Genomic DNA, 13,655 nt, shown 5'->3' on the forward strand with positions numbered 1-13,655 from the left:
TTGGGAAGGGACCTGGAGAGATTGCTTAATGATTTACGAACATGTCTTTTACTCTTGCAGAAGAACTGGATTCTATTTTCAGTACTCATGTGGTTCACAACTCCAGTTGCAGAGGCACCAACAGATACATACATATACATAATATACATGCAATCAGACTAAACATTCATAGCCAAGTGGTGGTGAAACATGCCTTTAATCTCAGCAAGCTGGAAGCAGAGGCAGGCAGATCTTTTAGTTCAAGGCCAGTGAGTTCCAGGACAGCCAAGGCTATACAAGAAGCCCAGTTTTGAAAATAACTACCACCACCACCACCAAAACTATACACATAAAGTGAAATACCCCACCACCACCACCACCACCACCACCACCACCAAGGAAAGTTTTAGAGACTTTCTTGTTTTAATTTTTGATGTGTTTGAATGCTTTGTCTGTACATATCTCTACATACCCATGTGCATTCCTGGTGCTGGAAGAAGTCAGAAGAGGACATTTGATCCCCTGGAACCTGAGTTGCAGATGGTGGTGAGCCACTCTGTGGGTGCTGAGAATAAAACCCAAGTCTCCTGCAAAGGCAGCAAATGCTCTTAACCACCGAGCCATTTTCCAGTCCCCCAAAAGTATTTTTTAATTTATTTTTTATATTTGCATGTTTACATGTATGTATTTATGCATGTATGTATGTATGTATGTATGTATGCATGCATGCATGCCAGCCATACCATATGTATGACTGATACCTACCCATCAAGGCCAGAAGAGGGCATCAGTCCCTGAAACTGGAGTTGGAGATGGTTGTGAGTCACCTTGTGGGTGCTGGGAACCAAAATCCAAGTCCTATGGAAGAGCAGCCACTTTTCCCGCCAAGCCGTCTCCTTAGTCTGCAGGGACGTATAGTCAGCATTTCTGAGAGCTCTGAACAGGTGGTTATTACATGATGTCCCCACAGAAGAGCTGGCTCACACCTGGGAAGACTGTTCCTCAAGCCTGGCATGTATTTGACAGGGAATGCTCAGGGGTGAGGCACTGAGACCTCAGAGACTTCTTTCAGATGGCTGTGGCCCTTTGCATGGCACAGAGAGCAGGCCCTAGCCGGCCGTACTGCTGTTGGCAGCTGTTGAGTTTGGGTGTTCCCTCATAATCCATCCTGCTGTACTTGTATGTTTAAGGGCCTAAGTGACAAGAGACCCTGGCACTAGATAGGCCAAAAGCCTGGCTGGAACCAAGCCAGCCTCATTTCCTGACACTTGTTCCTTCTGTTGGCCTTTCCTGCCTCTGTCACTTGGAAGCCTGCCTGGGCTCTGCTCTATGGTATGGGTACTATCTGCATGGCCAGGGATGTACAGCAGAGTCCCTGTGTTCTCCCATGACCATTTGGTGGTCACTTAAAGATGGTTGGCACCTGGGGTGACGACCAGAGCACTATAGGCAATTAGGCTGCATGTTCTGATCACAACCTGATGTGACCCTGAGCTTACCTAGTGCCATCAGCCAGCATTTGAGATGATCCCCAAAAAACACACACACACACACACACACACACACACACACACACAATTAAGGACAAGAAACTGGATGTGGCTGGAAGGATCCAGCACAGGCCTTGGGGACAGGTTCTGAGGCAGACTTCTTTGTTTTATTTTGGGGACAAGGTCTCTTTATTATGAAGCTCTGGGTGTCCGGGAACTTGCTATGTAAACCAGGCTGGCCTTGAACTCCCAGATATCTGCCTGCCTCTGCCTTCCTAGTGCTGGTGTGTTAAAAGTGTGCCCCATCACCCTGGCTCTGACTAAAGAAGTTTCCTAAATAGTCAGGGCTCTCTTGGGATGAAGAATGGCAGTGGGCTTGTTCTTTCAGGACTGGGCATGAGTAGAGACTGTCAGAATTCTGTAGTATGTGAGGTAAGCAGATGCTGTGTAAGGTCCCCTAGTGGTTCTCAGTTTCTTCTGTGGGTATCTAGTTACCATGATCTTAGCACTGTGTGCAGGCCTCCTAGAACCCCAGACCCACTCCACTACCTCCACAGTATTAGCCAAAGGGACCACTGCCTTTGGCAAGTTTGCCATGCCTGGTGAGGGTTTCTCCAGCTACCTTCCTTCTGTCTTGTTGGGCATAGGCATCCACAGGGTACACTGTCTGTCTAGTTCAAGCCCCCAACTTGTGCTGTATGGTGTCTGCTGGCCACAGATTCCCAAGGCTCTGCCTGGCAGTTCTCTGTTGTGTCTGAGGCTGGAAACAAGTGCTAGACTCAACAGCCACATGGCCACAGCTCATCTGAATGCCAGGCTCCATTGTAACCTACAGGCCCACATCGTGCTGCCCTGTTTCTATCCTTGGTCAGTATGAATGTCTTAAGTATTCTTTCTGAGGTAGAAGTTTGGAGGTGGAGATGATGGATTCTTAAGTTCCCTGTAGGTCAGAGTCCACAGAGTCCACAGTAGGGGGTGGCGTGGGGTGGTGTGGGGTGGGCATATACAGCTGGCTCTTCACCTGCTTTGAGATCTATGTATCCACCGCCCTGCCTGGCCCTGCCCTTCCTGCACAGGTGCAGAGGTCACACTCAGTGACACCTGTTCTCAGTATCTTTGCCCTTGGGATGTGGGGGAAACAAACACCACTGTCTGGAGCCCCAGAGAGGAAGTGGCCACAGGGCACTGCTGTGGCCAGCTCAGCTGGCCCCTCCCCTGATATAGCCTGATAATAGCTCTTGGTATTGGACTTTTGGGGGCAGGGCTGCCTCTTGTCAACATGTTTAGGTCCTGGCTTTAGCATGTGGGCCCACAGCTCCCCTCCTGGCTTGTAGGCCCCAAGAAAAGTCAGAAACCAGAGGTAACTTGACAGGTCCTAACTGGTTCTCCTAGAGGGGGCACACTATGGTACAGTTTTGTTCCTAACCATTGACTGACTCCTAGGACCCCTAGTATCCCTGCTATGGACAGTGATATCCCAGGTCTGACGAAGCTCTTTCTCTGCACCTTTGAATTGAAAAGTCGGACACCTGCCAGGTGGCCCTTCTTCAGGGTCCTCTAGCTTAACAAATGCCCTTCAGCTTCACCCTCACGTGTGCAATTAGCTCGGTATTAAAGGGAGAATTCTTGGCGCCTGCTGTCGAGTATTAACACTTCCTTGTTCTGTAAGAGTTCAGGTTGCCTTTGGACTTTCTATGAAAATCTCAGGAGAGCTGTTCCAGCTACCTTAAGACTCCTACACTAGCTCCAAGGGCTTCCCTGTCCCGTGTGTGAAACAGCTGGTTGCCTTAGAAGACTTTGACCCCAGTACAGTAGTCTAGCACTCCGCCACCCCCACCCCTAGTGGCCCTTCTGAACAGGAAGTAGGCTCACCCGGTGGTCCTACTCGCCAGCACTTTGTGCTGGGTCACAGTTTTGAGGCTGCCCGAGAGATGTCCCAGACTAGACTTGTGGCTTTCTCTATGAGAGAATAGAGCTCACTTTTTGCACCTGTTCCAGTGTCTGCTCAGACAGGAAGCTCCACCCTGGTGTGCAACACCCCCTTCTGCCTTCATTATGGGAGGGATCCTTGCAATTCCGGAAGTGGGTTCTTCTGCGCCAGCCAGCATCCTGGGTATCTACCCCTGCAGGGAGCACACATGCCTTCACTGACAGAGCCTCTGCTAAGTGACAGCTTGACACTAAGAGTTATTATTCCCTTTAGAAGGTGGTTTCGGCATCTTTTTTCTTGAACAGTTATTTGTATGTGTTTGAGGAATATGCACCCCAGCTGAGCGTGGGTTTGTCTCTGAAAGTGCCCTGGGAACAACACCAGTGTCATCCCTCCAATGGCTCCCCTAGCACAGACCCCTGAATACAGAGGTCCTTCCTTCCTGAGCACCAGGAGTAGAGGTACTTACTGTCCTGCTGACCCCAAATACTTGCTTATTCTTGCAAAAGAAGCAGGCCTCCCAGGCACAAGCGCTGGATGAGGACCCAGCACATACACTGCACACTATCTGGGCCTTGGTGAAGGCCTCCAGTGGGGCTCATCCCCTCCTCTCCAGGTTTCATGGAAGGAAACCTGTCAAGCTGGTACCTTGGCTGCCTTCTTCCTCATTGCCTCTTCAAGGGAGGCAAGGCCAGTTTTCTGATAAGGTGTTTTCTCCAAGTATTCTAGAGAAGAGCCCTGTTCTTTTGTAGACCTGAGGCCCCCTGGCTTGAGGTCAGAGGCCTCACTTTGGCTGCATCCCTCCCATTACACCCAAGGTAACTCCCCCTTTAAAAGGAGGCTGTGTAGGGGACCAAGGTATAAACCCTGGTATGTCTGCCTTGGGTCCATGTCATCTACTTAGACCCTAGCTGGGGGACAGTAGCTTAGCTTCTATAGGCTTATCTGCTCTGGAAGAGGCCCCTGCTATGATTGTTCTGCAGATGGAATGTCGGGGTTGTATGTGTGACATGTGACATTTAGGTGGAGGGTCATTGGATTTCACATACAGACTGGCTCAGGTGTGTACCACTTATGCTGGATGTCAAAATAGACCACAGCTGGTGCCTAAGTTAGAGTACTGAGTGGCTTCTGTAAGCTGACAGCAAAGGCAGTGTGGTGACACCTGATAAAGCTATTTTGTGAGATGGGTCATGGTCTTTCAAGTTGAATATGTCCTTCCTCTGGGGAGTGGGTAACTGTAATGTTCTTTAATGAAGCAGTAATAAAGGCCATCCAGAGAGCAGCCGCCCAGGATCCTTATAGGCTTTAGTACATGCAGCTGGTTGTTGGGTCATACTTGAGCTTGCGTAGAGTGAGACTGGTCCCGTCCAGCCTTCCCAGTGTCATGTCTGTATTCTAAAGAAGTAGTGTGGACTGAAGGCAAAACCTAAGGTCAGAGCACTGTGGAGGGCAAAATGGGTCTTGGCGATCCACACACAGCCCGCTGCAGCTGTGAGTGAGGTCACCTCATAGCAGCCCACAGCAACACAGTATTTCTCTATCTCGTGTGACACCCTCGTCCCTTAGCAGACACATCAGGCTTAGCTTTCTGCACAGGGCCAATGCGCACTGTGTTTGTGGCTCCGTACGTTTCGGGTCCCCTGGGGCTCCTTCATAGCTGCTGAGTTACGATGATCCAGTGGGGAGCTTGCTACCACGGAGCTGGTAGGAAGACCAGACCCTGCCTGGGCCCAGGGATCCCAACAGGGCCTTTTGTATTGATCACAGGTCTCAGAACCCCCAGCTTCCATAAGGCCCAAAACAGACGACACTTCCTCACAGTCCCCTGCGTCTTCTGAGAAGGACAAGCAGTCCACTTGGTTGCGGACCTTGGCTGGTTCCTCCAATAAGGTGCTATGTGGGAACCTGTCTGGGGTCTTTGGGGAGGGTGCAAGGCCCTTCTTAGAGCCAACTCTGTGACTCTACTCGGCCTCAGGGATATAAAGTGGTCTGTTTTTCTGTAGACACTTACATAGATTTTCCTGACAGAGCCTTGGTTGCACTCACCCTCGCCAGCGCCTTTCTGCTTTCCGGCCCTGGTCTCCTGCAGTGTCCGCAAGTGAGAAAGAGACCTCCCCACACCTCCCAGCCTTGATTCGAGACAGGTAAGTTGGGGAATGGACAGGACTGAACTCTGGTTTAGCGGGCTTCAATGGCATTGGTGCCTTTAGTCCTAGGAGAGAAACTGCCTATAACTTTGAAGTCTTAGATGAAGATGCTGAGTTAAGAGTTAGCCTCCAACGTTCAGGAGGCAGAGGCAACTAAATCTCTATGAGTTTCAGGCCAGTCTGGAATTTATAGCAAATTCCAAGCCAGCTAGGCTTGCATAAAGATCCTACCTCTAAAAACATGAAGGTCTCGCTGTGTGCTGTCCTAGCCCAACCTGTGGGGGAAGTTTGTGGTTCTCAGTCATTTGAATCTTGACCTTGTGAGTTAGAGTCAGGAGAGGAGATACTGTCCTCTGTCCTGGTTGACTGAGCAGGGTGCATTCTACAGCTCATGGAGGGATTTGAGAGGCAGACATGCCCTGGCTAAGCATCTGTTTTCTATAGCTTCTACTCCTACAAGAGCTTTGAGACAGCTGTGGCCCCCAATGTGGCCCTAGCACCACCAACCCAGCAAAAGGTTGTGAACAGTCCACCATGCACCGCCGTGGTCTCCCGGGCACCAGAACCTCTTACTACTTGTATCCAGCCACGAAAGCGGAAGCTGACCATGGACACGCCAGGAGCCCCAGACACGCTGACACCTGTGGCTGCTGCAGAGGAAGACAAGGACTCTGAGGCCGAGGTTGAAGTTGAAAGCAGAGAGGAATGTAAGTGTGGACTGGACTCTGCTCCCCTTGGGAGGTGGGGTAAGGGGGTGCATTTGAGATGACCAAGCCAGTGTACTCCGGAGTGCCTAATGCTTTGGTTTCTCTGTCCTCAGTCACCTCCTCCTTGTCCTCGCTGTCCTCTCCATCCTTTACCTCATCCAGCTCTGCCAAGGATCTAAGCTCCCCAGGCATGCATGCTCCACCTGTGGTTGCACCTGATGCTGCAGCCCATGCTGATGCCCCAAGTGGGCTGGAGGCAGAGTTGGAGCACCTGCGGCAAGCCCTGGAGGGCGGCCTGGACACCAAGGAAGCCAAAGAAAAGTTCCTGCATGAGGTGGTCAAGATGCGAGTTAAGCAAGAGGAGAAGCTGACAGCAGCCCTCCAGGCTAAGCGCAGCCTGCACCAGGTAAGGTGGGCAGCAAGGAGGACCATGAAATACAGGAGATGGCCTCTTTTTCAGCTGTCCAAGCCCTCTTGGGGACACTTGGGGTTCTTCCCCAGTCCTCTGGAGGGCCCAGCCCTGTGAGGCATTTTGATATCCAGAGTCTGTCTGTGCTTCCAGGAAGGCTCCCATCATGGTCGCAGCCTCAGGTCTCCCTGTCTGTGGGCCTCACGTGAGAAGGCGTGTTTTCTTAGCCATGACAAAGGCTAGAGAGTTAATGGGAGGGAAGGGTGGTTATCGGAGAGCTGCCTCTCTCTCTGAGGCGTTGGTTTATTCCCAGCAACAGTGCAGGGATGGCTTCTGAAGCCGTCTCCAAAAGGGAGTCAGCAGCAGGCCTTGGAGAAGAGCTAAGGCATCTGGGAATGCGTGCTTAGGAGGTGTGTGTGCCTCCTCTGCTCACTGCTGCTCCTCTGCCCTTACCTCTTTCCTAGGCTGGAGCCTTTCCTCTTGCACTTTCTTTTCACACTGTTTTGTTTTTCTGACATGAGTAAGGGAGGCCTGGTTCTTGGGCAGCCTAGGTAGAATGAGGAGCTCAGCGATGTGCTCCACCAGGGCTCAGCATTAAGGCTTTGCTGCAGGCTAAACCTCAGCTGAATTCACACCTCAGCAGGAGTCTGGCAGCTCTGGGGGCAGCCTCACATGCGTGGGCTTTAACACAACACAACCCTGTCAATCCTCAGGGCTGCAGGATTTCAGAGTTCTCCTCAGAGTGAATCTTAGTCATTCCCTCATCCTTCCTTGCCCCCATCTGGGTGGAGGTGTGATTCTCCATATGAGTATTCATGGGGTCAGGGGTCACACTGCATGCTAACAAGTAGACGAGGGCATGAGAAGTACCAAAAGTAGATGGCTCCATCTGGCTGGGGGCAACTCCAGGTGCAGTGTCTGAGACTGCGGGTGCTATCCCTGAGCGTACACTTGGGAGGGGGAGGTGTGAGGAGGCTCTGCTGCAGCCTGCAAATGATGGAGCAGACAGCAGCTAGTCACAGCTCTCTGCTGGGCCCTATAGGGAAGGATACTGGCAGTCAGGGAACAGCCTGTCGGGTGGCAGGATGGGTGGGAAGATGCCGGGCTGGCAATACCTTGAACCTGTTGGCTCCCTGTCCTCCCAGGAGCTAGAGTTCTTGCGTGTGGCCAAGAAGGAGAAACTGCGGGAAGCCACAGAGGCCAAGCGCAGTTTGAGGAAAGAGATTGAGCGGCTCCGAGCTGAAAATGAGAAGAAGATGAAAGAGGCCAACGAGTCCCGGGTGCGCCTGAAGCGAGAGCTGGAGCAGGCGCGGCAGGTCCGGGTGTGTGACAAGGGCTGTGAGGCCGGGCGCCTGCGTGCCAAGTACTCAGCCCAGGTACTGCAGTGGGTTGGCTGGTAACACTGGCATGTACAGAGATAGCTGCTGTCACCAATCCAAGGTCCTCAGTTTACCCATTCCCTGCTGGACCTGAGGCGACGGTGTGCCACACCTGGAGGCCCTGCAGTGTGTCCAGCAGACCTGGGCCTGGGTTCTGAGGACTATTTCCCATAGCTGTGGGTGGAAGTTCAGGAGTTCCATCACCCCACTAGGACCATCATGGCCCCAGAATACAGGCTTTCCTCCCTGCTGCTGGCTTGAGAAGAGAGCTCTAAACTAGATCAGGAGATGGGCACATAGTGGCAGTTTCTGCAGCTTAGGGTTCCAACCCAGTGAGCCCTTAAGGGAAAAGGTCTTCCACATTTTCAGTGCTGTTTGGTTTCCTCCCACAATGCCTGGGTATCTGGGCCCTTCCTTGTGAGCCTTCAGGTGGAAGAGGAACAGACATGGCGCCTAGGCTGAATGCTGGGCTCTTAAGTAGTAAGTGCTAATGTTGGGTACTACCAACCACTCACTCCTCACCCTTTCAGATTGAGGACCTGCAAGCAAAGCTGCAGCATGCGGAGGCTGACCGTGAGCAGCTTCGAGCTGACCTGCTTCGGGAGCGGGAGGCCCGTGAGCATCTGGAGAAGGTGGTGAAGGAGCTTCAGGAGCAGCTGTGGCCTCGGCCACGGCCTGAGAATTCTGGAGGTGAGAGCAACGCTGAGCTGGATCCCTAGCTTGGGCAGTGATTGTCACTGCCACATGGACCTCTATGCGTGCGCAGAGGGTGGTGGGTGCGTGGCTCTGCGTGCCCGGCCTGTGCCTCTGCAGCCACACAGCACAACGTCTCTACTGTGCCTATTACCAAGCGAGTGTTTGTAACCACATACTTTTGGAATCCACTGCAAAATTTTCTACTGGCCAAGTTCAAGTGAGCAAGCCATGTCCCCCAGCTGCAACCAGAGTTGAGACTGGCTCTGTGGCTTGTAAGCTGGTTCTCTGCTTGCTAGAACATTCTAACATTTACACTTTTGTTATAAGCTATTTAAAACCAGTAAGGAGACTTGATATTCAGAAAATCAACATGTTTTTTAATGACTAACTGTAAAAGGCCCCTACACGTGACGCCATCTGGACACCCACTCTGGCGGGGGTGGCACCCACCCACCGCCGTCCTGGGAAGCCATCACCGCTCATCTGTGCCCGCGGCTACAAGAGGACAGCAAGGGTTTTCTTCAGAGTCTATTTTTTCAGCAACAAGGACCCCAGTCTTCCTGCTGCTGCCAGGAAGAGCAGGGAGAGCGCCGCGTGCGAGATGAGCCCCAACACTGCCCGCCTTACCGCTGCTGCCCCGCCCATCACCATCACCACTAACCCCGCCCTGCGGCACCGGGAGGCCTGAGCCACAGTTTGCCCAGGCCCCTGGGTGCCCCTGCCCACCTACACCTTGAGGGGCTGACCTGTGTTAGGCAGTGGCCATGGTCCAGTGTCATGTTGTGTTGTTCTCACACACGCCACCCAGCCACCCATGCGCTGCTTGACCACAGCAACCCCCCCTTCCGTGCGGCAGACGCCACTCCTCGCATTGTGGGCTGAGGCTGCAGCATTGGAACAAAACAGCATTATATCACTTTTCCTTTCTTTTTTTTTTTCTTTTCTTTTTTTTTTTTTTTTTTTGTTGTTGTTGTTGTTTGTTGTCGTTCATTTAAACATGTATTTAGAACTGCACTTTGTCAGAACCTTCCCTCCTCCCTCCCCCTGGTTAACTGAGGTTTTTAACAATTTCTCGAGCAGTTCAAGCCCTAAGTGCTCGAGTACTTACACATCCCCTCTGGTGCTTGGTTGAACAAGGGAATCACGAGACAATGAAAATGCAGAGACTGAACTTGGGGGTCGTTCTGTGCCTTCCAGCATCTTGTACAGCAAACCCTGACTTGTCTTTTTACCCCCAAAATATCGTCTTCAGTAGCGACTGAATCTGCCACTGTCAAAATACGTTACTTGCATTTATTCCAAATAATCTCGTTTACTCTTAACTGTTTATGCAAATTGTATAAGGTTTCTTTATGCCCAAGCTTGAAAAATGATTTCCCAGTAGACAAGAGGCCCCCGCCCATCCTCCAATTGTGTTTATTTACATGAGAAGATCATACAAACGCCCTCCGCTCTAGTCCTAGCAGGGCAGCTGTGGCTGAGGGGAGGTGGAGAAGGAAGGCTTGTGCAGGTACAAAGGACCTCAAGGACTGTGGCCTGCAACTGGAGACTGCTAAGCCCTGACGTCTGGTGCCGAGGTCGTCTGCAGGGTTTTGCCCTTGGTTTACTGAGGGGGGCTGGGCTGCTGCTGGTCCCCCCTTCTGACGTGCAATGCAAAAGGGACATCATGTATACGCAGCGTTTATTTGGAGTTTTTCCTTTGGCTTTTTTCCTCTCTTTCAGTTATAAAACTTGTATGCATGGATTTCACATCTCCATAGCTAGACCCGCCATGGGCATTATGACCGTGTCTCCTAAAGGGTCGGTTTTGTTACACAACACGAAGAATGCTGTCTCAGCCTTGTTTTTTCTAGAGTTGTGTTTTTCAGTCATTTCTTCAAGGAAAACTAAATGATTTAGTTGGAGCAAAGCTTTAAGTGTGTTGGTGTGCTTCTGTGTGGCTCTCATTCTTCTCAGCAGAGCCTCTCCTTGCCACAGCCCTGGTATGGGAAGGAAGTGCTGTGTGTGCAGCCGGGACTCTTACCCACGTGCCAGAATGGCTTGGGTCTGGGAAGGGCGTGTCATCTCATTAATTGTTCCTCCTGGATCCTTCCTCTCCCTGCTTCCTGTGGGATCAGAACACGGCTCCCGCTGACTAGTAACTTGTGACCCAGGACCTCTAGGACCTAGCGTCTAGGTCATTCTGCTGCTCCTGCCTTGACACCCGGGCCCCCGCTCGCTGGGTGAAGCTGGCCAAGCATTGGGTATCTTGTGCAGCTGCCGTGCGAGGCAGCCCAGCTCGCTGCAGGGTCTGCGGTGGACTGAGGGCAGCCAGACACTGCATGCTTGTCTCCTTATGAGGAAGGCTGCAAATGTCAGAGAAAGGGAGGAGGGGTTCCCATCATGTTGGCTGTTGACCCTCCCTGTATGTTAAACCCTTGACCAGTTCACTCGTTTCTATCCTGGAAGATTTCTAACAAAGGGAAAAACCAACAGCAATAAGTCATTGGTGAGCAGCTAACTCGTGCACTCGACACCCCGCTTTTCATACAGAACTAGCCAATGTAAAGACAACTCACATGTAAATACTTTTTTCCATTTCACACCGTTGTATTATACGTGTATATGGTGACTCCTTTTCCAGAAACTTTTTCTTACCTGTTGGTTGTCTTGTTTCCTGGGTTTGTTTTTAACTAAAGGGGGGGGGGGGAGCTCATTTGCCGGAGGGGACAGAAGCGTCTCGTGGCATTTCCCATGCGGCGGCCTCCATGGCACCCACTCTCCCCACATGCCTACCCCAGGGCTGAGGGGGAGGGGCTCTTGCTTTAAGTCAGAAGTCTCAAATGACATGCTCATCGGTTAAAGAAGAGGAAAAAAACCCACCTCAACCTTCATAACTGTCCAAACCCCGTGCCCGCCCTCCAGTCCTACGCTGCTGCTAACGACAATACAACGGCTTACTCTGCTACTCGAGAACTATTTTTATGTAATTAATGTATGCTCTCTTGTTTATAAATGCCTGATTTAAAAAAAAAAAAAGGAAACAAAGAAAAAGCTTGGCATATTTATCTATTTCTCTGTGTACCTGTTAGTCCTTTTACCTTCTCCCCACCTCCACCCGGAAACAGATGACATTGTACAATAAAGGACTTTGAGAGTTCCATGGGTGCCTGCAGCCCCCATGCATGTAGTCAGGTCCTCAGGAAAGTGGGGAAAGGCATCTCCACAGGATGGACCTGAGGCTATCGGTCACTCAGCTGTGTTACCAGGAACTCTGACCCCAGTCACCTTTTGGACAGGACTCAGCAGAGCTGGACACATGGAGTGGGCACAGCCCTTCCTGGCAGGGCTTCCACAAGGAGTCTGCTGGATCAAAACTCCCTGGGGCCAAATAAGATTGCCAAAGGGTAGACTGAGGGCAGGCCTGGGTGGAGCTCCCGTCCCGTGGTCTGGCTGGGGTCTCCTACAGCAGCCAGGTCCTCTATATGGACACAGCTGCCCCTCCAAACTCAGCTACAACTCTTGAAACCTCACTTCTTGGCTAGTACCTGCTTCCAAGTTTCCCAAGACCTGGGGACTCCTAAGTAGGGCTAGCAGCTTCCAGGTCCTGGTTCCTGTCCTGTGACTCTACCCCCATTTTCATGTCTACTCAGTCAACAGTAGTCACACCCTGCCTTGTCCCCCTCAGCTCAGCTGTGCCTTCTTGTCTTCTGGCTCCTACCTACCACCAAAAAGTCAAGTGGGCTGGCCCTAGGCCAAACAAGCCTCCTATCTATCTATCTATCTATCTATCTATCTATCTATCTATCTATCTATCTATCTATCTACAAGCAAACATGCCTCTATCACTCATCTACCTACCTATCTGTCTATATATGTATATCAAATAAGCCTCTATCATCCACCCACCCATTATGGAAAGGCTTCATCCATGAACAGGCCCATGTCTCGTTCTGTAACAACTGGTCTAGTCAGCCCTGTTCATTCCCCCTGTGATGATAAGCCTCTATCTTCTACATGTCCCCATGCCTCAAGACTATCCCTAGTCTTCAAATACTGCCTAAAGGAGCACCCACTCCTCCCTCAGGTTGTCCAGCCCAGACCCTGGCCTAGGCATGCCACCCTAATACATTTCTGGCACCTGAGCCTCTGCCTGTCTTGGGGTCAGACTTCTTTGGGGCCGGTATGAAGTATAGAACCAGGCCCCTACCAGGCTGGCCTGGGAGGAGGACTCTGCCTGCTCTGTGGGAGTTTTGCTCCTGTTTTTGGTGGCCTGGGTGTAGAAACTTCCAGAGCCCATCACCTACAAGGAGACTCCAAAAGCAAAGGGTAGTGTTGTGGCTTAAGATGCTGGGCATGGAAGGCTTTTTACTGGGTTCCCAGCCCTCCTCATAGACACCCAACACATGGCCAAAACTCACACCCCATGCTAGCCAGGTGACCCTGGGGATGGCGTGAGGATGTGTATTTTTGAGGCCTGGATGCCCATCCATCCCGGCCGCCCCATGGTCCTGGTGACGCATAAGGCCATCTGTGATCAGGCTTGTGCCAGGTTGGTAGATGTATTGGCATCAGGGGGACGAAGCCGTGGAACAGGTGGCCCACTGCAGGCGGGCACAGGCAGGAGGAGTTGGCTAGCCTAACGTCTTCAGAGCATCCTGTACTGGGCAAGGTGTCCAGCTGGTCTGGCATGGACCTCCCTCTTCCTGAGTATGGACCTGGTAGCCCTCACTGGCAGGAACTTGGGTCCAGAGTCTGGCTCACGTTGATCTCCATACACAAAGGCCTGCTTGGACAAACAGTACATCCAAAGGAAACGGGGAACTCAACATAGGGACCCTTCCCACAGTCTCCAGCAGAGACTTAACCTGAGGGTGATCCCCAAGCCCCCATATCTGCTCCATGGCAGCTCTCCAAAGTATGAGGCCATGTGCTC

The 13,655-nt window shown here is 51.7% G+C and overlaps 1 protein-coding gene across 2 annotated transcripts in view; it reads left to right on the top strand.

Annotated features, from left to right (window-relative positions):
• Ski (SKI proto-oncogene) overlaps positions 1 to 11,787 on the top strand; it is a 67,675-nt gene extending 55,888 nt beyond the window's left edge. Inside the window, exons 2-7 of one of the 2 annotated variants that reach the window (XM_034502366.2) lie at positions 5,170 to 5,292; positions 5,431 to 5,546; positions 5,994 to 6,256; positions 6,370 to 6,662; positions 7,811 to 8,041; positions 8,575 to 11,787. In XM_034502366.2, coding sequence (XP_034358257.1) covers positions 5,170 to 5,292; positions 5,431 to 5,546; positions 5,994 to 6,256; positions 6,370 to 6,662; positions 7,811 to 8,041; positions 8,575 to 8,763 — 1,215 coding nt within the window. In that variant the 3' untranslated portion in view covers positions 8,764 to 11,787. The remainder of the gene's footprint in view (positions 1 to 5,169; positions 5,293 to 5,430; positions 5,547 to 5,993; positions 6,257 to 6,369; positions 6,663 to 7,810; positions 8,042 to 8,574) is intronic. The other variant, XM_034502367.2, reaches the window with a different exon arrangement.
• Positions 11,788 to 13,655: the final 1,868 nt, after the last annotated feature.

The sequence above is a fragment of the Arvicanthis niloticus genome, chromosome 5, assembly GCF_011762505.2.
Source record: "Arvicanthis niloticus isolate mArvNil1 chromosome 5, mArvNil1.pat.X, whole genome shotgun sequence".
NCBI classification, from domain to species: Eukaryota; Metazoa; Chordata; class Mammalia; order Rodentia; family Muridae; genus Arvicanthis; species Arvicanthis niloticus.